Source organism: Homarus americanus, unplaced genomic scaffold (assembly GCF_018991925.1).
Source record: "Homarus americanus isolate GMGI-L3 unplaced genomic scaffold, GMGI_Hamer_2.0 scaffold26351, whole genome shotgun sequence".
NCBI lineage: Eukaryota > Metazoa > Arthropoda > Malacostraca > Decapoda > Nephropidae > Homarus > Homarus americanus.
In genome coordinates, this window is record NW_024724368.1 from 2314311 (window position 1) to 2341810 (window position 27500).

The 27500-nt window shown below is 40.5% G+C and overlaps 1 protein-coding gene and 1 non-coding gene across 2 annotated transcripts in view; both read left to right on the forward strand.

Moving 5' to 3' along the window:
* Window positions 1–186: 186 nt before the first annotated feature.
* Trnac-gca lies at window positions 187–258 on the forward strand. Its single transcript has one exon. It is a non-coding gene; the product is annotated as a tRNA-Cys (tRNA).
* A 13406-nt stretch (window positions 259–13664) lies between these two features.
* Window positions 13665–27500, forward strand: part of LOC121864142 (xaa-Pro dipeptidase-like) — an 83897-nt gene continuing 70061 nt past the window's right edge. The window contains exons 1-2 of the mRNA XM_042363087.1: window positions 13665–13745; window positions 19006–19216. Of these exons, the coding sequence (XP_042219021.1) occupies window positions 13726–13745; window positions 19006–19216 (231 nt within the window). The 5' untranslated portion in view covers window positions 13665–13725. The remainder of the gene's footprint in view (window positions 13746–19005; window positions 19217–27500) is intronic.

Sequence of the window (27500 nt, forward strand, 5' to 3'; positions counted from 1 at the left end):
TAACGATACTGTATCTGAATTTCATTGTCTTGGCGTTTATATCACTCCGATCTAACTAAAATCAGATTCGTGAAATGAGACTGTCAACGTGTCTCCTTTGTTTACGTGCCGATAGTGAGTCGCCGGAAGACCGATAGTGGCGAGGATACCCGTTTAGATAAGGCTTGTCCCATTAGTACAGTCGTAGGGGGTGTAGCTCAGTGGTAGAGCATTCGACTGCAGATCGAGAGGTCCCTGGTTCAAACCCGGGCGCCCCCTCAAATGTTTTCAAGTTGTATACGATATCTTTACGAGTTTGGGAAATATTCGTCATAAAAACAGTGAATAGGATAAGTTACATAAATACTTGCTATATGTATTAAGCCCTTTAGTATATTACACGGTATATAGAGCTGGAAGTAGTATAGATAAGGGCGACTCTTCCAGTATTTACAACTTGTAGATGAAACTAATGCCAGTCTGAGAAAGCAATAGTTTAACTGAAAACTCTTGCATTCCGTCAAGACTTTCACAACTTCTTCAATAGAAATGTATTTGTGTCACCGTGTTATTGTAAACAAACGGCCAGTTGCTAGGTAACGTCAGTAAACATATTCAGAAGACGGTGTATGTCAATGATTATATTTTAGTAAACATGAACTATAAAATGATAATATTTCATAAAACTGGGAAGAAGAGGTGTACACATGTCGGTATTGCTAGGGAGGAACTGCTCTTGTGAGAGTTGTAGGATAAAACGAGGAGACAACAGTAACATTTAAAAATATTTACATAATATTTTCGCATCAGGTGAAGACAAGTTGAGAGAGGGAATGTTTCAAGTTGCTGTGAGTGAGCGAGTCAACACGGTGGGTGGAGACTGCACGTTGCCCACCAGTAAGACAACTTAAGATCAAATAACCAATAACATTATAAAATATTCCAATCGTTAATAGACTCAAACATGACAACGACAATTTAACATTTCCATCAATCACTAATAAATTAAAGTGTGATTAAAAACAAACACATACCAGTATTTTTTTTAAATGAACTAGAGTTTATACATATTAATCTGTTCTATGAATTTAAATTGAGAAGAGTAACCTGCAAGTAAGTTAACCTGATAGAATTAGCCACAGGCAATGTTTGTTACGTGGGAGAGTAAAATACTTTTCCCAGGAACGTTACACATGACCTTCCCAGCCACAGGTGATGGTGTGGAGAAGTGTTGTTCAGTGGAGAGAGTTGATGACCAAGGTTAGATTTGTGTGTTTTCAGGGAGAGACATGTTACGATATATGTATAAAAAGATGATTTAATAGTCTGTAGATCTGTATATATTGCATGAGGTGTATGGGGGTGTTATAGTAGTAATCTGTCTCCATGTTAATTCAGTAATGTACAGGTTAGCTGGCATCGACGAACGTGTTTACACTATTTCACCCTTGACGTTAACTCGTGTTGCTTCCAGGAATTCATTATGCTAATTTTATTTTCACCTGGAATATTACATAAATTAAGCTGATCAAGATGTTTACACAGAAATTAAGTAAATCATTGGTAGAATAACAACATTATTTCAAAAAGAGACGTAAGCAGAAACGGGGATCATTTGTTTAAGTTTGTCCTTCTAAAGAAATAAGGCTAGACCGTTTTCTTTGGTTGGGGGTTTGTTTTGATCCGGGGCTTTTCATCGGTTTGTTATTGTTGTCCTTCCGTGCCTTATACCGGGAAAAGGCGTTTTTATTTATTCTCAAGTTCACGAGTGTAAGACAAGATTAACTAACGCTTATTATAGCGAGGAATTCCAAAGACAATATTTTTTTTTGTCTCGGAGATGTCTGTAAACTGTTGATCATGTAAGCATCACCGTTATGTAAGATTTTTCACAGTCTTGGTGTGTGTTATTGGTTATGGAAAGATTTTGGTGGTATTATCAGTTGAGTGGTGGAGCTTGTTGGATTGGGCAGTAGAGGGAGAATTCTGGTGTTAGCGGCGCATGTGGGTCCTAATGAAAATAAAGAGGTGTTTTTGGCAGTACTCCCGGCTCATTCTCCTTTCAGCGTACCAACTCGTCCCGATCCACGCGTTGGCCACTGACTGCGCCTGGAATAACTGCACACACACACGCTGATACGTTCTGCTCCGGCACGCCTTTCTCCCGTTGTAACACGTACACACACACACACACACATCACTGTACACACAAAAACCAGCATACGAAGAGAAATGAACAAACAAACATACACAGACATTCCATTCAATAGCTAAATACGATAGATTAGGTATGGAAACTTATATTATTTATTTGTACTTTACGTTGGTAATGATAAAATATAGATGTTAAGTCAACTTATCGATTACTTAACTGGGCTGTTTAAACATACTGAAATAAATGCACTTTTATGACGATTTTATTGAGTATATAGTTACATATTGTTTATATAGCCATCTTTGTTTCTACTGAAGCCCAATGTCAGGATTTGTTCATTATTTGTATTGATGTATTTTATCAGTAATGCTCTAAGTGTGTTAATTAAGAAGACAATATTGATAAAACCTTTATTTCTTTATTAACATTATTTTCTATAAGATATCCTACGTATACATTTTATTGTCACTATTAGTTAACTTATTAGAGTAGTCAATTAAGGTATTGGTACGTATGTAATAAGAACGAAATTGATGACATGGAAAGGTAAGTACCGGAGCAGTTTGAGCCTCCCTTAAGCTGTTGTGTGAATGTTAATAACAATTGAGGAGAAATCATTACAAGTGTTGTGTGTAAGTTGAAATGTTGAGGACTACAGCTGGTTGTAACTTGTGTATATGTGTGTGTGTGTGTGTTTTGCATATGTACAAGTGTGTGCGTATGTGAAAGTATGTTTGATGAAGGAAAACTGGCTGTTTAAAATTTCTGTGTCTGTACATATTGGACGTTTTGTACCCTGTCGAGGTTCGTTGTCATTGGTTCCATTTTTATCAGCATTTGGTTTGTGATAAAACTCGTTCATTTTGCTGAAAACATCGCTTCTTTAGATAAAAAATGTGAAGATTTTATATAAACACAGGTGATGGTGTTATCGATGTTAGGAGTATGATAAACATTGGCATACAAATAATTGACTTATTTCAATATATATAAATTTTATATTGTTTATTTTTGTAAGTCCCTGTAGTGAATATCGGTGTACTCAGTCACTGCTCTAATATACTGCGTTTCCACATTTTCCCCAGTAACAATGATCGGAACGTTCATTCATTGCGAGAATGAAAGTTTTACAAAGCGTATTGGAAGATAAAAGGCGAATTATGCTCCTGTACTTGTTTATTCACCAGTAAATTGCTCTGTACTTGAGTTTGTTTATAGTATTTGCATATATCTTTATGATTGTCTATTGACGACAAGGAACTGAAACAGCAGCTTGAAAAAAAAATGCTCATAGTATTGACGTATCTGGAGTCGCCTGTGGTGATGGCTAAGGTCGGCTCCGGGGTAAGGGATTCGGACGAGGCCCTGTAGGTTATCAACCCATGGGGAGGAGGGGGGCACGAGCAGTTGCCAGGGGTCGGAAGATGAAAAGATTCTCGTGTTTATTTACATGTTTGTTAAATGGCCATTTTTTAGACTTTAAAATGTTTCTTTATTGTGTCGAAGAAGCGCGTCGACCAATGTGATGTTTTATTTCTTATTTATTTAGAAAAACACGCTGAATATCTTGTCAAAGGGCGTCACCATTCAGTTATTGCCCAGTCGTGACGTGTATCATGGAGACCGGTCTAGTCTAACAGGGATTGTTTTGAAATGTTTCCAGACTCCCAGCATTTTCACTTGGCTCTTGTAATGAAGCTTCACCCAATAAACAAAGCATAAAGTATATAAACTGGATGATATATAGAAATAGCTGCTGTTCTTTACATTTTCCTCTCCTAATAATGAAGTCGATTTGTGTGTCAATAACAAGTGAATATATGAATAAAGGCTTTACTTTATTATTCTACGGTAAATGTAGACATAATAAACGCCTTTGTTAATTAAGTGTATAATCGTCCTGCAAAAAAACGTACATTTTAAAAACATATAAACATACACAATTTCCGCGTGCTGTCCAGAGAACTACGGGGTCTTTCTGGACGGCAGGTTGGGGTGTTTACGTCTATTTTTTCCCGACGCACGGCCCCAGGCTGGGAGTATTACTCCGCCGTGTTTACATCTACGTACCGTGTGAATTTTTTGTACTCACATAATTTTTCCTGTTGTAACGAATATGACATATATTATATTGATATTTCAATATAAATTACTATCTTTAGTAGTGTAAAATTCCTTTACTCGCGAGCCTGAGCAAAATATCCCAAGGAACTACTTTACCTCGCGGATGGATATGTGTGCGCTGCTCACTATCACAACCAAAACAAATAGCCATCGACTGCACTCGCCGAGCGAGTTTCACTGAGGAAGGTTGTCAAAGTGTGTGCTAGCTGAACACAATACCTATTCAAAATGCCAAGCAAAGAAGAGTTATGCTTCCTGTCTGAGGCAAAGGCAACCACCACACAAGACTTTCTATCACGAGACATAGATGATTTAGTGTTAGAAATTAAAGAAAACTTGAGACTAAAATCTCGACCGGCACACTTAAGTGCTGGCAAGGCAAGGACCCGAGCGTCACCTTACAGTGTCCCTTCACGGACTGAAAGCAAATGTGGGTGTTGTGAGGGCCGACGCTGTATACGGCGAGGGATTGCAACGAGAAGAAGTTCTGACGACCCCTACGAGGCACTACAGGAGTTATTGAAGGATGGTGACCTCATCAAGGAGGCGGTGCGGAGGCTCCAGCTTGGACTCTCTCCTAAACAGCGGGTGTACTATGACTCAGATGACGAGCTCAGAACACCGCCTTACCCTTTCGATCATATAGAAGTTTGATTGAGTCTAGTTACTAGTGCTGCCCCGTCTCCCCCGCCTTTGGACCATGTAGGCGTGTACCTGCCGTCACCGGGTGTTACCAATAACACTACATCGCTCGTGTGATAATGTGTGTGTGGAAAGCCTTTCATGAGAAGCCGGAGCCTGCTGTGGTGGCGAGTTTAGCAACCTTCGAGCTCTTCACCGGGACCCAACACCTACAGGCTAAAATCAACAAACAAAAGGGAGTAGCGGAGCTGTGATCCTGTCCAAATAACACCAAGTGTGAGCTGCTCGCACAGACTCCCAGGAGCATCACCAACCTACAAAGGAATTTAGTACAAAAACACCGTGAATGATGTAATGACTGATGTGATTCCTGTGCGTGTAAGTGTTCGACAACTCGTGTCCATCGAACGCATTCTTCATGACGTGAGAATGCCTCCCGTCCAAAGCACTACTGAAATACGCTTGTGTCAGCAGTAGAAGGTCTAGTTGTTTTACTAGTGTATTATGACGGTATCGGTTCTGCACGTTGAAGGAAGAAGTAGCAGTTTGCAGCGGTTACAAGCGGAGCAAGGCAACAAGAAGTTTTGGCGAGGTTAACACCACTCGCGCCGTTACAACAGACACCGGCTTCCCAGGGAGGCCCAAGTCACGGGTCGAGGAAATGTGGCTTGTGGTGACCAAATGTACGGGGTTACGGATGACTTACAAGTTCTCTGATCTCACAGTGTGTGCTTGTGTCAATAGACGGATCTGATAACTATTTTTTCCGAACATTAGTACTTTTAACTTCTCCATAAACCTTGAAGTTAGTGTGATCAAAACTGCGCGATGTTAGTAGCTCTAGGAGAAAAAGACCTCAACAAATTGTTCGTTTCCGTTGCCGTGGTGTAAGAAGGTGTTTATTATTATTGATTTACATTCATGTGAATGTGCATTTAAATAGTGCAGTGCAAGAATAAATGCTAAGTTGTATTTCAAATCTTGTATAATAGCAGTATGCATTGACCAATTTGGTACACCAGTTTATTATTATTAATATTATTTAAATTGGAAGAGAATATGTTTATATTTATTATCGATTGATGTCAAGAGATGAGTGTAAAATTTTGAGAATACAGAGTTCCACTACTAGTACAAATATCCCCACTTTACTGTTTCAGAGCTCAGGTTTTCGGTTACTTCTCCTCTTAGTTCCCATCAGTGTAATGTTAGTCAGAGTGGCACAACAAAATCATGCCACTGAAATACCTAACTGATTGTTGCTCACATTGTTCTTCCTTCACACTATTGTCAGAGGCACTTCCTGTACATTGTTATTATATTCATGCATAACATTACTGACGGTGACGATGGTTAGTCATGACTTCTGGAGGTTGCCTCGTAGGTGTTAAGTGGGCTACTGTGGGTGGTGGTCATTACTGCCCCCCTCCCCCCTGCGAGTGTGACGCTCTACTCTGACAGATCAATAGCTGTAGCCTACCTGCTGCTGTAGGACCATCACCCACGACACTTCCATATCCTTGACAAGGTTGGCCTCTGTGTCAGGAGAGCTTATTGTATGGTAATAAAGCATTGTATCAATTTTGCAATACTACCCTCACTTCAGGAACCACTTATTGTATAATTTTTTCTTTCCAAGTTAAATTAACTTGTCCTATTTTTTTTTACTGTTTATTTATTGTGTAAACTTGAGCTCGGATTTATGGAACTTTAGCTGTGTTTGACTAATCCTAGTCTGTACAAATTTTAGTCAATTCCATCGACTAAATGGGAATACTTTGTGAGTGAATGGAGAGAAAAGTTTATTGTTGGTCTGAATGAACTTCCTCAGTGTTATAGATACATGTGTAGTCACTCTTCATATTCTGTTATCCTGAATTAAATGTGATATGTATTTATTAAGTCACCTTTTTTGACATGTTTACCTAGTGTACATAGGCACTGTTAAAACGCTTAGGTCATTGTACATAACTCACATCTAGATCATTGTCTACAAGTGCATGTTTTAGTGCATTTAAACAACATAGTTTCTGTAATTGAAAAAGACACTGATGTGTATTTGTAATAAACAAACGAAATATATATTGTGTTTAATATAACCCCTTAATTGAGCAGTTATGTGGTAATGGGATGGTGTAGTCTGCAAACCATTAATTAATATTGATGCATTTATCTTACACTGGGGAAAAAAACTTGAAATGTTGATTGAAAAGAAAGGAAAATTGGCAGCGACATGATTCATAATTTGATATTCACAAGACAGACTTAACTCATTCATACACTGCAAGGAGATTTAAATAAAAACTTCACATTTTAATATAAAAGTTTATTATGCAGTTACAAGTACAGTACACTGTTCTCTGATACTGTACTTGGGTTACATTGTTCAGACATTCCATAAGAACTTGCCTGGTGCTTCTAAGTATTGTCTTAAGTGGCAAAATTTAATAACTATAATCACTGGCAATAAAGGTTTGAGAAGAAAAGTCATTGTTGAAGTAATGAGTAAATGAAACCTTCACTGGTATTATGTTTTATTTCTGTATACTTGAAAGAATAAATGATAACATGGGAGAAAAAAAAACAGCTTATCGTACAGTGCAGTATGGAGGTGTCTCATGGGATGGTAGAATTGTCATGGCTGTGATAACTGAAGAGGATTGAATTGGAAGAGTTTATTTAGCCAGAAATATACAGATACAGAGTCGATAATAATATTGACAATGACCACATTATTCTCGCCTCTCAGAATATATTTTAATCTCATTGCTGCTGAACACAGTCTCCTACACCAAACAATTTATAATAGTGTGGCACAAAGTTACTTCTCTACACCGTCTTGTTCTAATGTATTGAGGTACTGAAGCAACCAGGGTCTTGTACCGTTGTTTACTATGTTTAATGATTTACTCAAAATAAGAGCTATAATTATTCTTCATTGTCATCTTATCTACTTTACCTGGATGTTGGTAGTATTTCTCAAAAGGAAACATTTCAACATTTAAGGTCAAGAAATTTTGTTCAGAAATAACTACATGAGCAAATTTAGGTACAGAATACATGTAATTTCTATGAGGACTGTTCGTGTACAGTATATACCTGGGTGGATAATGTTCAGTATATACTGTACTGTACATTTACCCAGACATACATTATACACCTGAATGGATGATGTATATACTGTATAATTTACCCAGACATACATTACACACCTGAATGGATGATGTATATACTGTATAATTTACCCAGACATACATTACACACCTGAATGGATGATGTATATACTGTATAATTTACCCAGACATACATTACACACCTGAATGGATGATGTATATACTGCATAATTTACCCAGACATACATTACACACCTGAATGGATGATGTATATACTGTATAATTTACCCAGACATACATTACACACCTGAATGGATGATGTATATACTGTATAATTTACCCAGACATACATTACACACCTGAATGGATGATGTATATACTGCATAATTTACCCAGACATACATTACACGCTTGGGTGGATGAAAGGGTTACTAATCACAAACTTCTGATTAGTGTTATAGCATCATAATAATTTAGAGTGGTATGAATTCTAGTCGACGATTTTGTTTTGTTTTTGTCGGACGCTTTGGTGTGTGTGATGGAATAAATGCCATTACGCTTAAAACTAGGTGAACTAGACTAGGTAGAATGCTGTCTATGTCATTAAATTGGGATTGAGTTTTTACTTGCATCGATTGGAATGTTGTAAGCTTGTGTTTAATAACTATAGCTAAGGTAATTCGTAAGACCTCATTCATTAAGTTATATTTTTCTCCAAAAATAACTAAATGTAAAAAAAAAGTGGTTAGGGAAATAAAGATGTAAGTGTAAATTAAATAATAGTTGTAAATATTAGTAAACAGGACTGTAAATTATCAGTCATTACATCGTCATATGGTAGGGATTCGTTGTTAACTGTATCAAGAATATCACAGTATTGATGATTATTTGGGGGAAATTGAAACTCTGTCATATTTTCCGTATGCTATGTTTATTTCAGAATCTTAGGGTCGTAATTTTCGCTCAATTTCAATGGTGTATTCATAGGTGATTGCTAATAATGCTGGATTTGCACTGGTATGTAAATTTGGTCTAATATTGTAGTTGATGTGAAATTATTTTCATGCTTTGGTAGTTTATATACAGTAAGTACTGGTAACTAATAATGGTTTATTAGAACATTATATCACATTTTAAGCTCATTTGTATAATAATTGTACCGTACAATAATTAGTTACCCCTGTATATATATTAAACGGGTAAAAAAAAATATGTTCCAGTTTTACATTTGGTTAATTCCTTTTAGAGTCCCATGGCAGGTGATTACATCGGTACGCATACCACGAACAACAAACAGCTCCATGATGTATAAAATTACCCGTGGCACAGTGGGAGGGAAGCTGAACGCACCCAGACACCTGACAATCCCATAGGCTCGACGGCTAGACCCAAACAAAACTCAGCTGGTAGGTGGTCAGGCTGAAACGAGTCTCCGTAAACCATGGCTACCCCCCAACACAAACCGGCACCACGTTACTTGTCTAAATTATTCTTTGTTGGTGATATCTTGACCGTGTGAAATATTTATTAGTAATATTGAACGTGTTTATCATTCATCGAAGAGGTAGTTGTTGTATATTTTGATTTTAAGAGGAAGACTCCCAGCGGAAATAAGCTTTTAACGGTTTTCTTACCGTAAATTTGGTTAAATGGTGACTTTTTCTTTATTGCATGTCTGTCTTCGCTGTTTTCGTACATGCTGGACCAACGTGAAACGGTATACGTAATTTAGATAATAAATTATCCATTCATTTATATACAGTAAAAACATAGTGACTGAAACTTGACAATCAGCTGATGGGAACTTCCAATATTTGTCAACAATTAATATTAGCGACGACTAGAAGCTCAACAGTCAGTTTCTTAATATCAAAACATACAATTATATTAAATTCCTCGATATATAATTCTGCTTGAAGATTAATACCCAGGATATTTATGTTCTCTCTGAATTAGTTAGGCATTTGGGTCGCGAACGTATTTCATCGTAAATTCTGTCTTGTGCGTAAACTAATACCGGCCAGGCAAGGAAGAATATCCGACCACAACAACATTTACTTGAACCTTGATGCTTAATACATACAACACAGTACCTCGTGACTCTTATGACCAATGATAGATGTAAATATTTCATGGTCGTCAGCTTGCGGTTCAGAGTTGACACTTTAATCAGTCATAAACTCGTGGTTAACTGCCAAACACAATAGAACTTAAATATTTGACTGAACGATAAGATGTGATTAAACTTATCAGATGCGCCGAAGTAGATATTAACACTGGATGATTTTCCTTATTATTAGTACTTGTAGGTTAAGGAACGTGTAGTTTAATTATCTTTTGTGTATTTTGGAATATTTTTTATTAGAAAGTGGAATACCTTGGAGACAAGAAAGTTCTGGTAATGACAAAAACGGGGATTTCTCCTTTGACGATAAGAAGTTGTCATAATGCCACAAGTTTCTTTCAATTATCCACCAATGTCTTGTTACAGTGAATTACAAAGGTTTAATGGGGGGGGGGAGGATTTCGTCGTACAAGTCGGCAAATGTGTGGTGGTGCCCAGTGTGAAACATGAGGTCCCGCCAGCCTCAGGGAAGAAGACAGTGGTAGCGACACACACGCACACACACACACACACACAAGGATTAGCCTACGAAGTGTCTCTCTCTCTCTCTCTCTCTCTCTCTCTCTCTCTCTGGACTGAGGGAGAAGTAGACATGTTCGTGTTTATACCCCGACATGTAAATCTTTAAACCTCTAGGTATTAATTTATTGATTCTTACTCAGGTGGTGGTGGTGGTCAGTCAGTCCTGTAGCCCACCTCACACGGTGCTATCCTATATGGTGTACCCCAAGGCTTAGCACTGTCGACAAGTCCCCACGTGGTGCTTTCGACGAGGGAAATTAGCCAAAAAAAAATTCCTACAAATCACTCAACCTTAAGGAACTGGTGACATACTCGTGTCCACTTGGCAGTTTATGTTTGCTTGAGAGACGGTTATGTAGAGAATAAACAACCTTCTCACGCATGCATTCACGGGGCCGATTTGGGTTATACGCATGCGCAGGAGTCAAGGGAGCAGCAGCGTGGCCCAACGTAAGAATTCAAACGAAGCCCAAGATCGTTAGGTTAGGTTTACAGCAGATGGTTCGTGTGTGTCGTCATAAAGAGCTATTTTGTACCCGAACAACTCATACCCGACTCGCTTTCAAAAATAAATTAAGAGGCGGATTCGTAATAAGTGGCAGTCAAATTTTAAAAAAACCTTTAATAATTAATTGGTTGTTGCCGCCGCTGGAAATCATAAAACGTAATTTGTGATGAGGGGGATGAATAAAAATAAATAATGGGCCAACCTTGACATATGGTACATTACTTTCATATAGGAAAATAAAAAAAAATTATATATACCTTCATACCTTTGATGCAGTGATGGGCTGATTGGATATTTTTACCTAAAAATTCTTAGTTTTAAAAATACCGTTGAAATTTGTTAAAATTTCAAAATATGTTAACGGTAGGGATATTGAAATTAAAATATGAAAAGGGTAGATAATGTTTTTTTTTAATATGGGAATAGGCGAGCTTTCATGTGTGTAATATTGTGTAGGGTTGGTTAGACCTTATGGAGATTAGGCACCCTCTCTTATTTCATCTGATTAAACACCTAAAATACTAACCTAACCTTTGCTATCTTTACACTTATTCTTAGCACTATTATATGTGCTCAGTTTCTATAATAATCCTATACGCTATAATTGTGCTATATTAAGATGTGTACAGTCATTATAATCATGATGGGAGTCCGCCCTTGGTCCCAACCTTGTACGCTACCGTTGTCCTGCGCATTTTAAATTTAAATTCCTGCGTAGATTAATTTTCTTTTCTTAAACTCATTACCGACATTAGGATTTTATTTTCGTGTATATGTTTTAGTTGTTGATGAATAGTAACGATGATAATGTACATACGTTAGTGAAGAGAAGTGATGTTTTAAAGTAGGGTAAATAATGTATTACTACGCTTCAACCAACTAAGGTCTTTAAAAGTATCTTGATATTAAATTCTGCGGTGATAAGCTGTATAAATATTGTCCACCCACAACACGCTGAGCTAATGTTAGCCTCTGTCTCTGGATATTCACCGTCGAGTCGATTCTCTCAGAGGGAACGACAATCGAATCCAGGCAATGTTGTTTTGAGAAATTTAACGAGATTCATCAGTAGTTTCTAGTAGTATTTTAAATGGATTTGTTTGAATTTAATTTATCGAGGGAGGTAACAGAGAATTGTTGGTTAAAGCTGAATTATTTTCCTTACGTAGTTTTATACTGTATATAAGATTAAGTTGTTTTGAGTTATTTAAATCTTTATGACTGGGAAAAAGTTACCATATGTACCTTCGAAAATGCTGAGTGAAGTAACAATTTTAAAGCCGTCTTCTCAAAAGCCCAAACCATTAAAAACAAATAAAAACATCTCCAGCATCAGCATACAACCCACTACGCCAGACGCTATCCACCGCCCCCCTCAAAAGTATTACGTTACATTATGATTCGTTCGTTAAACCTGTCTTTAAAATAACGTTCTTTTGTACTAACGTCGTCAACTTGTACACTATGTTTATACCTGTTCCCCAGCCCAGAGAAGAGGAAGAAAAAAAAAATCATGGGGAAACTTGTAATTTTTTTCCCCAGAAGTATTTTGTTTTGTTTCAAGTTTGAGTTTGTTTACCCGTCATCAGGCTCATGGTGGTCCACACAACCTCCAAGTGGTCACTGCCGGTGGGAAGTTCCTCATCCTCCATCCCCTCACCTCGCTCCCCCCCCTCTCACCCACCCTCCCCCCATCTTCCATTTAGTTTGGCTTATTTACTTGAATTACATAGTGTATTAAGTAATGTACAATGTGTTATTAGTGAACTGCCATCATTATTTTGTTTGATGTTTAATTAATAGACATTTACATCAATACGACTGATTTATTGCAATGTGTTGTTCTATAGTGTTTTATTATTACTTGTTAAATGATGAATAATATGTATAAAGTGTTTTTAAATGTATATCGTAGCGTTTAGCTGTGTATAATTTATGAATAGTTTCGGTCACTGTTATATCCCCGTGTAATAATTTTATAATAATTTATGTCAACAATAAATCAAGCGATATTATACTTTATTGGCTGTAATGTGTGAGTGAATGTAATTTTGTGACGGCCATTTGTGTGAGTGTTAACGAGGCTGTGGCGAGTGAAGGTGATGTATCCTATCACAATAAACACAACACTGAACCACACACACACAGCAAACGAAAATAAAAATATTCCTGTACTTATGTGTGTGTAATAATAATAAATTATAATAACGTGTGAATGTATTGTATGTATGCTGTATGTATTTCATTGATATAACCAAACTAGGTATTGTTGAAGGGATCAATAGGCTTTCAAAAATCCCGCCAACAACTTACGTAAATCTCTGGCGATTGGGCTCTACCGCTCTACAGTATATATACAGTATAATCGATAAGCCCCTTAAAAACACCTGAGATAAATATTTTCATCAAATCCCGGTTAAATATATTCTTTTTGTGTTTGTCTGCGCGAAAGTTTTTGTTGTTACAGGTGTTTAAATATCCTTTGCTCTCGGTAGGCTCGCGCGCTAGTCACAACACAGCTGACGGGTGGCGTGTCGCAAACGAGTCTACTCACATCATGGCTTCCAACGACAAGACGTGAGTTGCTGTTCTCTCCAAACTTTTATCCGTTTATCATTGATGACACTCCACAGTTTACCTTTAGATGATCCATTGTATTTTTATTGGATTAATTACTTATATTCCGGAGTTTGTCAGTGAGTTGGGGATGTATTTATCTCGTATGAGGTCCAAGGTGGTTGTCACTCAGCTGATATGATCTTGGGCCTGTTTAATGTGGAGTAATATTCACGTTCATCGTGAAGTAGCCACTTGATGTGTTTTATAAGTGAACTTACCACTTTTAATACAATTTAGTCGTGAAGATTCTGTGTTTAAAAATATGTATTTAAGTGAATAAAACGCTTTTATTAGCTGCAATTTTACGAAACGCGAATATAATTTCCCGTATATAAATTGCGTAACAATCCGTGCCCGGGAAACTCCAGTGGACAACAACCTGTGTGTGGCAACTTGGTCTGCTTGATGCTATATAATTCATCGGTTTTATTGTAATTAGGTATTATTTCATTATAACACGCAGTATAGTGTGTCTTATCGTACATTATCTTGTGGCCTGATTCGTTCATCAATCGTTATCAGTATACATCTTGGATTGCAGGCAGGACTGATGTAAACAAGATAGACCTGTCAAGCACTGCCAGTTAGTATGGTGAGCAATCATTTAATAATTCCCGTAGTTCACAATTTGAAGCATTTAAATTCTCTAACATAATATAGAGTTTATCTTGACAGAATTATAAACAATTTAAATTTACCGTTATTTTATATTTACTAAACTTACTGTATATAATATCGCTGGGTGCAACATTGACAGATTGCATTTTTTCCCTTTTCCTGTTCGTGGACAGGGGGAGAACTCTGTTTTTTTATTGATTTATTGAAATGGTCTTTGTTTTGGTTGAGTTGTTAGTAGTGTGTTTTTCAGTTGTGGTATATGAATAATCGTATAATGACATGTATGGAGTAGTTTGGCTTCACTGAGTGTCGATGTTTCTGAGTGCAAGGTCACCGGGACACAGACACGAGCACTTACACCCCCACACCCACACACCCCACACACCATTCCTCACACCTCCCCTCACACCCCCATTACACACACCCTCACACCTCCCACCCCCTCATTACACGACACACCCCTCACACCCCATTACGACACATCCCCCCTCCACCCCATTACACGACACCCCCTCACACCCCCATTACACACATCCCCCCTCACACCCCATTACACGACACACCCCTCACACCCCCTATTGCGACACACCCTCCACCCCTATTGCGACATCCCCCTCCACACCCCCATTACGACACATCCCTCCACCCCCATTACGACACACCCCTCACACCCCATTACACGACACACCCCTCACACCCCATTACACGACACACCCCCTCACACCCCATTACACGACACACCCCCTCACACCCCCATTGCACGACACACCCCTCACACCCCATTACACGACACACCCACCCCTCACACACCCCTCACACGACACACCTCCTCTCACACCCCCACCCCTCCCCCTCCTCCTCCCCCTCACACCCCTCCCCTCCACCCCTCCCCTCACACGCGACACACCCCCTCACCCCATTACAACCCCTCACACCCCATTACGACACACCCCTCACACCCCAATTACGACACATCCCCCTCACACCCCCATTGCACGACACACCCCCTCCACCCCCATTGCGACATCCCCCCTCATTACACGACACATCCCCCTCACCCCCATTACACGACACACCCCATTACACGACACACCCCCATTACACGACACACCCCCATTACGACACACCCCCATTACGACACACCCCCATTATACGACACACCCCCATTCACACACACACACACTCGGATATAATCAAGATGTAATTGACTTAACAAAATTATGAATTGATTTTTTGTTGGACGAATTGATGTAAAGATTGTATTATATATATTTTTTAACCTTAAGTCTGCACAGTGTTCGCCTGTCCTGACCTGACTGATTTTTCATTACGCTCGTGAGGGAGGTTTTGTTGACGATTTTAAATGCTGTTAGATCACCACCAGTCTAGTTCTTGTTTATCCTTATTCTTGAAACTAATTCTTTATTCTGAGGGAATGAGACTTACAGCAGATTTTCTCCAGTGACTAAATAATGAAAATAAATACCAGACAGTGAATGGTTTAGTGAATTATTGAAAGTCCTTAAGGGGAAAATTTCGACCCTAATTTAGAGAGAAAAACACAAACAAACAATAAAATAAACCAACAAACGATAAATTAGATAATAAAATAATCAAACAAATAAACAAACATGTAACAAACAAACAAACAAACATCCATTAGTTGTAAATTGAAAGAGCTTTCTAATGAGTTGTCCAATACCAAAATTCTCGGTTGGTTACGGCAGTGCAATCCACCTGACAAACTAGAATATTTAGTTAGGTATAATTGCAGCAGTTAATTCAAAGGTTAGAATTAATTTGGAACTGTCAACAGGTCAAACAGTGGGAGGACGAAGGGCTCAGCTGAAAGTTTTAATGGGAATGTTGTCGACAGTTGGTGCTGATGTTAAATGAAAGACCATAAGACACTTTAGTTAGTCTTGTGTTTATTGTTAAATGTTGTGTTGTGTATTGGCGGTACAATTGTCGTTTAGGTCCTACGCCTTTTTGGAAGAAGTTGGAATTATTGTTCAATACATCAAAAACCATCGGAAAAACATAATTTCAACCTCGCCTAACCCAACTTAACCTAACACTAACCTAACGTAATCTAACACTAACCCAACTTAACCTAACGTAATCTAACACTAACTTAACTTAACACTAACCTAACACTAACCTAACGTAATCTAACACTAACCTAACACTAACCTAACGTAACTTAACCTAACACTAACCTAACGTAACTTAACACTAACTTAACCTAACACTAACTTAACCTAACACTAACCTAACGTAACCTAACACTAACCTAACGTAACCTAACACTAACCTAACGTAATCTAACACTAACCTAACACTAACCCAACGTAACCCAACACTAACTTAACTCCAACACTAACCTAACGTAACCTAACACTAACCTAACGTAACCTAACACTAACCTAACGTAATCTAACACTAACCTAACACTAACTTAACCTAACACTAACCTAACATAACCTAACACTAACCTAACGTAACTTAACACTAACTTAACCTAACACTAACTTAACCTAACACTAACCTAACGTAACCTAACACTAACCTAACGTAATCTAACACTAACCTAACACTAACCTAACGTAACCTAACACTAACCTAACGTAATCTAACACTAACCTAACACTAACCTAACGTAACCTAACACTAACCTAACGTAATCTAACATTAACCTAACACTAACCTAACGTAATCTAACACTAACCTAACACTAACCTAACGTAACCTAACACTAACTTAACTTGACCTGAGCTTATGTAACCTAACCTCAAAATCCTAGCATTATCTGGATGAGCGAAACGATAATAATACAAAAATGATATCAGAATAACATAAACACGAGAAAGTTAATTTAGATTGCTAATTCACCTGTATAGTGTATAGAAAGGTTTACCTGTATAGTGTATAGAAAGGTTTACCTGTATAGTGTATAGAAAGGTTTACCTGTATAGTGTATAGAAAGGTTTACCTGTATAGTGTATAGAAAGGTTTACCTGTATAGTGTATAGAAAGGTTTACCTGTATAGTGTATAGAAAGGTTTACCTGTATAGTAATGTTTACCTGTATAGTGTATAGAAAGGTTTACCTGTATAGTGTATATAAAATAACTATAGTATAGGAGGTATATGAGTTATACAAGCATACATGGTTCATTTTGGTGTATATGTATTTACAGGTACAGTTAATGTGATTCAGCTATGTGTATACAGGGTTTGGGGATCATACACGGATACGGACGAAATAAAACTTACACAAGAATACATATACACATAGAACTGATGTATGTATACTCCTAGTCTTGTACATAAATATAAATACACGTTAAACATACGTACACACACACATACTGCTCTGAATTGGTGTACATTACTAGTCTTGTACATAACTTAAATCACAATACGTACACACACACACACACTGCTCAGATCTAATGTACACTCGTAGCCTTGTACACACCGTAAGCAAAAAAAACCCACATTAAACACACACAGACCTGATGTACACTACCACTTTTACACTAGTCTTGTAAACGTAGTCAACACACACACACACACACACGGATTAAAACTCCGCCACACATGTGTCTAAAGCACTAATGACGCTGAGAAATATATTTATAAATAGATGAGTAGAAATTTACGCCCTGACTTAAACACTTGCGTCTAGTGATTAATGAGTGACCTACCTTCCCTGTAGTGTCCAGCTGTGGAGTTATATTTAAAATTATTATTCCGTAAAGCCCTCCATATAACGGACTTTTCTATAAACCTCCATATAACGGACTTCGCTGTATATAACCCTCCATATAGCGGACTTCTCTCAGTAAAAACCTCCATATAACGGACTTCTCCATATAAACCTGGATATAGCGGACTTTCATCTTTATGTAGTTCGTTAGATGGAGGTTTTACATCGTATGTATTCAGAGGAAGTTTTATTTTCATATTTGTTTATTTTTGTTTACATCGTATAGATTGTTTACAGCGTATAAGGTGTTGCTTGGTTCAGTCATGGCGTTGCTTGTTGTTTATGGTTGTTTTTTTTCATTTGAGGTTCATCGTTGTTTATACCTATTGTAAGTAAATGGCCTTTTCTTCACCAATACCCGTGCAAACACTTGCAATACAGGGGAAAACACACACACACACACACACACACACACACACACACACACACACACACACACCCCTCCTTACCTGTGTTTTAGCACGCGCAGGTGTGTTACCCATCGGGCGTTGCACTTGGGGTGAGGGGAGGTGACAGGTGTGTTGTCCGCAGCTCACCTGTACCATTGACTCCTATTGTCCTTCCTCTTCTCCCCCCCCCCACCCCTCCTCGCCGTCACCCCTTCTCGCCTCCTCTTCCCTCCCCCTCCTCAGGACAAGCATGATCGTTAACCTCGTGTTTTTATCGAGTGCCCATTGTCTCTCTCTCTCTCTCGTCCAGTAGGCAACTTCAGTTCAGTTATGGTTAGGTTAAGGCAAAGTTCTTAGGTTATCTGTACCCTTGTCTTGTACCGTATAGTTAGTTCAGTGTTAAGGAGTGGCGTTAATTGTTGTCTCTCTCCTTCGCCAGCCCTGCCGCTCCTCGCTACGCCGATGGCTCCGCCCACTTCAACATGGGCGAGCACACGCTGAAGGTGCCCATGACCTTACACGCCGAGAACCGCAAGCGTCTCCTGAACCGCGTGACCGGCCGCAATGTGGCCCCCAGAAGTGTGGTGCTCCTCCAGGGCGGCGAGGACACCACCCGCTACTCCGCTGACGCCGAGAATGTCTTCCGTCAGGTAGGTCCTCTTGAGTGACAGCAGGACCCCTCCTCCCCCCCTTCCCCTTCCGTTTTTACCCTCTCTCCCTTCCCGTCTTCACCCTCCGTCTTCCCTCTCCGTTTTCTTCCTCCCTCCATTCCCATCTTCCTCCGTCTTCCCCCTCCCTCCTTCCCCGTCTTCACCCTCCCTTCCCATCTTCCCCTTCCGTCTTCCCCCCTCCCTCCGTCTTCCCTCCCTCCATCTTCCCCTCCTCCGTCTTCCCTCCGTCTTCCCCCCCTCCCTCCGTCTTCCAGGTGTCCTTGTCCCACCTACAGGAAGCGAGAGGTGTTCTGCTGGGAGTCTCAAGCAGAAGGAGGAGGAGGGAAGATAGGTAAGTGAGTACCCATTGAAAACATAAAAGCTCTTGGGAAGACCTCGTTGACTTCTTCGACTGCAAGATGAGGAGGTGGTTCAGAGTGTCAGGTTAATTAATGACGCTAAAAATACTCACCTGTGTTGTACCTGTGTTTTCCTATTTCATGGTAAGTTTAAGCACAATTTATTATCTGACTCAGGTAGGAATCACCACGCGTGTATCTGTCTGCCTTACCTGAACAAAATTGGTGTTAAGTTCCAGATAGATATTTTACCGTGATGTGTAAGGAGGAGGGGAGATCTTCCTTGAGTTTTCTGGAGTAGGAGGAGGACCCCATATGTGAGTCCTCCTTCGGGAGTTACATTCGGCAGGAGTTAAGTTTAAGTTTAATTTTACCTGTATGTAATTAAAGGTTCAAGGTGGTATTAAAGTGTTACTTTGATTAGTGAGTGAACGATGTTATGTGAGTATGTTAGAATGAGTGAATTATAGGTTAGGTGAGTATGTTAGAAGGAGTGAATGATAAGTTAGGTGAATATTAGAATGTTTATTAAAAATCCAGAGACGACAGAAGAAAATATGTCGCACCTTTGTATTTGAGGGAAAGTTACCGTTTATGTGTGTGTGTGTGTGTGTGTGTGTGTGTGTGTGTAAAAGTCTGTTCTTGATATAAAACCTTTTGTTACTGCTATCATGACGCAAGACTTTCCCTTCCCTCTCCAACACACACACACACTTTTACCTCATGTGTTAGTAGTAAATATTCCTTCACCTTACATACACCTGTAACTAGCCCTTCCCTCAATCACCTACCTTGTTTCACCTGTGGATTAAATACTCCTAATTGCTACCTGGTGTACGGGATGAGTTAGGTTACAGAGTGGTTAATTTTCAGGTGTATTAAGCTAAGGGAGGTGTTAATCTTCAGGTGATCAGACATATTTACTTACAATTACTAATGCCAATGTAGATATAAACAGTGTGGTTCAAAAGTAATATATATCTCTCTGTTGTTGTTGTAACTTTTTCCCCCCCCTGTTCTTTCATTTTCCTGGCTGAGATATCGTGGACGTCTTCCCACACACACACACACACACACTGTTAATCCGGGACACAGACAAGGTCGAGCATTGGGAGGTTTATACTGTATTCTCTTTTTACGTGTTGGTGATGTTGCCAAGTTGAAATTGTTTTGAAGAGCAAGCAAGCACACAAGCACACAGGGTCATAAACAAGCACACAGGGTCATAAACAAGCACATAGGGTCATGATCAAGCACATAGGGTCATAAACAAGCACACAGGGTCACACTTACAGCTTACTGAACGACTGATAAAGGCTGTAACGTCTTTGTTTTTGTTATTCGTTAATTAGTAGTGACGGCGGAAGGTGTGTCTTAATTGTGTTACCTGTGTGTGTTTAACCCACACCTGTCACACTCCTGTCTCGCTTATCAGTGCAGAATCTCGGTAACGATTCAGTTGTTGTGGTTGTGGTTGTTCTTTTATTATTGTTGATGTTCTTTTTGTTATTCTGTTATTGTTATGGTATATCATGAACAGCCTCACGTTACCTAAGGCTCAGGTGTTCACACGACACAATGGCTGATTTAACATAGACAGGTGTTCAATACTCAGTTATCTTCGCTTTTATTTATGAGTTCAAAATCTTCTGTCAACTCTCGTGGCACAATTTAATCTTTCAATGTTTTTTTTTTGTGTGGGTTTGTTTTTTGTTTGGCTTTTTCCGGTTTGTGTAAGAGCGTATTGATTACCTCACACAATATCACGACAGTTAGTAAGAGTCGTATGGCGGGTGAGACGAGAATGTGAACCGGAAATATCTTTGTATCTTTCTTCATCTTGGTATTCGTGAAAATTGAGTGAGAAATCAGACAGGGGGTTAAGTATGCCCCCCCCTCACCCCCCTTCTCTCACCCCCCCACCCCCCTCACCCCCCCACCCCCCCGGTCGTTGTTTTCGTCTGTTTGCCGCCAAAGTGGTTCTATTTACAGGACATTGCCAGGGTCGAATGAAGAGAGGTTGTTGGCAGTGGTGATGGTGATAGTTTCGTAATGGTGATAGACTGGCTGGTTGTGATGGTTGTATGTACGTCCGTTGTGGTTATAGTGTTGGCTGTCCGTATGTTTGTCCGTGATGGTGATAGTATATAGCTACCATACACTATCATTACTGTATGTTCCACCACTACCATACACCACCACCACCATGCACCACCACTATACCCCATTACCATACACCACCATGCACCACTACCATACTGTACACCATCACCATACACCACTACCATATTCCACCACCACCATACACCACTATCACCATACACCACTACCATACACCATCACCATACACCACCAAAATACACCTTTACTGTGGGAGTCTTATAGTATTGTAGTATTGGCTTAATGGTGCACCGTGTAGACAAGGATGGCGTGCCAGTAGACTGTACACGAGGGAGGGAGGGGGGGGGGTTAATGGTGCTGCGTGTGTTTTTAATGACGGGGGAAGGTGGTTGACTGCTTCTGTTCGTGTATTGGGGGTGTGTCTGTGTGTGTATACTTGTAAGTTTGTATATGTGTGTGTTTCTGTGTATGTAACTACGTGTGTGTCTGTCTGTCTGTGTGTATATATCTGTAAATTTATATGTATGTGTTCTGTGTATGTGCGTATTAGTATGTAACTACATATGTGTGTGTTTTATCAGACAAGTAGTAAGACGTGTTTACTTTGTTGTTTGTCGGCGTCATATCAGCGTGTGTTGTGTGTATGCGGGCGACACAAAGAGTTGAGTGAGTCAGTCAGTCAGGGCATCAGATATCAACCCGTTTATAGCACACGGGGGTGATGGGCGGGTTCCTAGGACTGTGTGAGCGGGTTCTTAAGACTGGGGGCGGGCAGGACTGTGTGGGCGGGCCTTAGGACTGTGTGGGCGGGGTTCCTGGGACTGTGGGCGGGGTTCTAGGACTGTGTGGGCGGGTTCCTAGGACTGTGTGTAGGACTGTGGGCGGGCTCCTAGGACTGTGTGGGCGGGCTCCTGGGACTGTGTGGGCGTGGTGGTGTTGATGCCGTCTACATTAATACATAACCCCGGTGTAATAGCTAGTTAAAAAAAAATATATATTTTTTTTTTTACTTTATATTAGATAAATTATTATTATCCTTCCAAAACTGATCTGAGAGAAGGTATATTTATGGACGGTATAGTCACAACACTGTATCGACGCCATATTTGTTGTCACCACCTATGTATTAACCTCCGTAACTTAAAGTAATCCAAATTCATATTTTTAATCTCCAGGTAGGTAAGGGGAGAGATTTTAACCTACGAACCTTTAAGAATGAAGGAAAAAAGTATATATTACGAGTGTTTCTGGTTAAGTGAATTGAATAAACTGTTTTTACTCTGTTAGTGATGCTGGTGCCGCCTCCTGCCTTGACTGACTGATGGGGAGGGTGTGGAGGGAGGAAGAGAGGTAGAGGAGGAGAATTGGGATATAGAATTGAGAGAGACAGAGAGAGAGAGAGACTATTACGGCTGTGTTGTTAGGTTATGTTATGTTATGTTAGATAAAATGGGGTTATATTAAGTGCGGTTAGGTTAGGGTATCGAGGTTTATGTTAAGGTTAGATTAGGTTAAGTAGGATTAGATTAGGTTTAGTAGAATTAGATTAGTGTTATGTAGGGTTAGAGTAATTTAAGTAGGGTTAGGCAAGGTTAAGTAGGGTTAGACTAGTGTAAGTAGGGTTATGTTAGGTTAAGTAGGATTGGATTAGGGTAAGTAGGGGCTAGATTAGGTTAAGTAGGCGCTAGATTCCATTAATAAAGCAGAGCACTTGACTTCCTTCCTCGGGTGGGTTCAGTATAATGTCAATGCTCTGCTAACTGGGCCAGAGACCATAATATATCTGGCCTTTGTTTGTACACGCTGAACCCCTGTAGTGTACAGCCTAGTGGATCAATACTGTACCTAGCCCAGCCTAAAACTAACCTAGCTGAGCCTAACATAACCTAGTGGATCAATACTGTACCCAGCCCAGCCTAAAACTAACCTAGCTGAGCCTAACATAACCTAGTGGATCAATACTGTACCTAGCCCAGCCTAAAACTAACCTAGCCGAGCCTAACATAACCTAGTGGATCAATACTGTACCTAGCCGAGCCTAAAACTAACCTAGCTGAGCCTAACATAACCTAGTGGATCAATACTGTACCCAGCCCAGCCTAAAACTAACCTAGCTGAGCCTAACATAACCTAGTGGATCAATACTGTACCTAGCCGAGCCTAAAACTAACCTAGCCGAGCCTAACATAACCTAGTGGATCAATACTGTACCTAGCCGAGCCTAAAACTAACCTAGCCGAGCCTAACATAACCTAGTGGTGGATCAATACTGCACGCAGCTCCAGCCTAAAACCAACCTGTAGCCGAGCCTAACTCCAACTCAGTGGATCATCACTGTACCTAGCCCAGCCTAAAACTAACCCAGCGAGCCTAACTCTAAACCTAGTGGATCATCGATTTCAGCCTCAGCCCAGCCTAAACCAACCTAGCTGAGCCCAATCCCAACCTAGTGATCAATACTGTACCTAGCCCAGCCTAAACCAATCCCAGCCGAGCCCAACTCTAACCTAGTGGGATCACTGTACCTAGCCGAGCCTAAAACTAACCTAGCCGAGCCTAACCTAGCATAACATAACCTAGTGGATCAATACTGTACCCAGCCCAGCCTAAAACTAACCTAGCCGAGCCTAACATAACCTAGTGGATCAATACTGTACCCAGCCCAGCCTAAAACTAACCTGGCTGAGCCTAACATAACCTAGTGGATCAATACTGTACCCAGCCCAGCCTAAAACTAACCTAGCTGAGCCTAACATAACCTAGTGGATCAATACTGTACCTAGCCGAGCCTAAAACTAACCTAGCCGAGCCTAACCTAGCATAACATAACCTAGTGGATCAATACTGTACCCAGCCCAGCCTAACCTAACCTAATCTAACGTATCCTATCCTAACACTAACCTGACATGACCTGACCAGACGGTACACGGTGTATGACGTGTTGTTGTTGCTGCTAAAGTATATTCAGACCTTTGCGTGTTTCACCTCAACCATTTACATTGAATAGCTTGAAATAATGTGTTGTTTATTATTGTTATTGTTATTATTGTTCTTGTTATAGTTATTACTGTTATTGTTATTTTTAATATTGTTGTTGTGATTGTTATCTTGAAAATTTTATTCCGGTAACGGTATAACGCGATATATTACCATGATAACACATATTAACATTATGACGTGGCCTTACATAGGAAGTGTGTCGTGACCCGAGGTGATGACGGGAAACGACTTACGAGTGCACACACACACACACACACACACACACACACACACATACATCTTTTGTTTACATTATTCCTTTGTTTACATTATTCCTTTGTTTACGTTATGTTGTTTACATTATTACTTTGTTTCCATTTTTCTTTTGTTTATATTATTTTGTTTACATTATTCCTTTGTTTACATTCTCCAAATGGTTGATCTGTCTCCATCATCAGGTAAACATTCATTAAGATTCACACTGGACGCGTCTCTTGTGTACCTGTGTCAAGTGTAACCCGCCCGCTGACGTCACATATCAACAAAGGCGCTGATTGGCCAGAATATATATATCCTGGAATGTTGTCGTGAAGGAAATGCCTCGTAGTTAATGCTTTATCGAGTCTCGGCTGCATTGGGTAGTTGAACACGTAGGCGGCGCTGCAGTTGAACACGTAGGCGGCGCTGTAGTTGAACACGTAGGCGGCGCTGTAGTTGAACACGTAGGCGGCGCTGTAGTGGCTGAATATATTTATGTATTGGTGTCACTATTTTGTATCGAGACAGAATTCGTAGAAACACTTGAGACTGAACAGACACACGCACGCACGCTCATGTGTACTTGTGTAGGTGTACATGACTGCATGAATAAAGTATATTAGTACAAATACTCGTACACCCATTCCGGGAACTCACCCCCCTTTCTCCTCCTCCTCCTCCTCCCTTCCCTCTCCTCCGCATCCTCATTTCTCTCCTCCCCTTCTCCATTTTCCCCTTCCCCTCCTCTTCCTTTCTCCTCTTCTCCTCTCTCTCTTCCTCCTCTTCCCTTCTCCCTCCCCTTCCTCGCGTGTTCCGTTGATTCATTGTCCAAAAGGTTCATTGGTTCGAGGCTTTGGGATCAGTGAACCCAAGATTACACAGACATCCCAACCACCACCACCACCCCACCACCACCAATTCCCAAATTCCCTACCACACCACCACTACCCCTACCCCACCACTACCATCACCACCACATCATCCCCACCCCCACCACTACCATCACCACCACCATCACCAACACCACCACCACCTCTACTCCCTACCACCACCACCACTACCACCTCTACCCTTACCATCACCAATTCTCACCCCACCAATTACTACCACCTCACCCCCACCACTACCACCATCACCACCAACTCCCACCACCCACCACCACCACTTACCTCAATCACCACCCCAATCCCCAGCACCACTCACCCCACCCACTACCACCACCACCCCAATTCCCACCATCACCAATTCACCACCAATCCCACCACCACTTCACCTTCACCCCCACCCCACCACTACCTCAATTCAATCAACTCCACCACCACTACCACCCCACCACCCCACCAACACCAATCTCCATCCCCCACCATCACCACCACCACTCACCATCACCAATCTCACTAATCACCCCAATCGTCTCCAACTCCCAACACCACCACCAACTCTTAACTCCAATTCACCACTAACCCAACTCCAATCAATTCACCACAATCAACTCAACCAACCAACCAATCAATTTCACTCTCAACCACCACTAGCAACTTCACCAATCAACCACCAACCAATCCTCACCCACCACCAATTCCTCACCACCACCTTCACCAATTCCTACCACCACCACCAACTTCTACCACCACCACTTCATCTCCCTACCACCACCACCAATTCCTACCACCACCAATTCTACTCACCACCAATTCTTACCACACTAATTAATTACCCAATTTCACCAACCACCACCAATTTCACCACTACCACTACTACTACTACTAATACCATCACTACTACCACTACTACTTTTTTTTTTTTTTTTACAAAACGGCTCCAGCCTCCTCAATAGCCACACCTTCGCCACCATTTATTTGTCTTTAATATTAAACATCCCATCACATAAGCAACGTTCATCCTATTCAGGCATAAATTAGGTTGATTAAGACGATGCAAGCATTCGGTGACTGTAGCCCTCATAGTCGATATCTGCAGAAAGTTGACGGAGTAGGGCAGAAGCCTGTTCCCTGAGGCAGAGCAAAGCCGACCGGGAAGGAGAGAGAAGGACAGTCGATATCTCATCCAGGCTGTGACATAACTCTGGGCTGCTGCTTGTTCGGAGATCAGCTCATGTGAGTCTAAGGTAGAAACATTCTGCGCTTTGGGCCCATCCCACCAGAGGTTGTGAACATTAGCGGAGGAAGCTGCCTTTGATCGACATTTTGAATTCTCTCCTATATGCTCCTTTCTCTTTGTCGTTCTGTTCCTCCTATGTGCAGCATCGAGAGCTAGGTTATGGTGACAAACGGCCATGGGATCAAAAATCCTGATGTCGAAGAAGGCTCGCTGTCCCTGCGTCCAGAATCCTCGAGCACTGACGTCCACACGGGCTTCTGCTAGATGCTTGAAGTCCTGTGTTGGAGGATTCGCCATCCAGTGGAAGGAGGGTCGGTCTTAACATGACGTCCCGGCAGGTTTCCTTCAACATATTTGCTGTGAGATCCCTTACCTCGTCATGCCCTTCATGCATATGAAGCCCCCTTCTTGGTAAACCATGGCGTGATCGCTATCATAGGAATAGC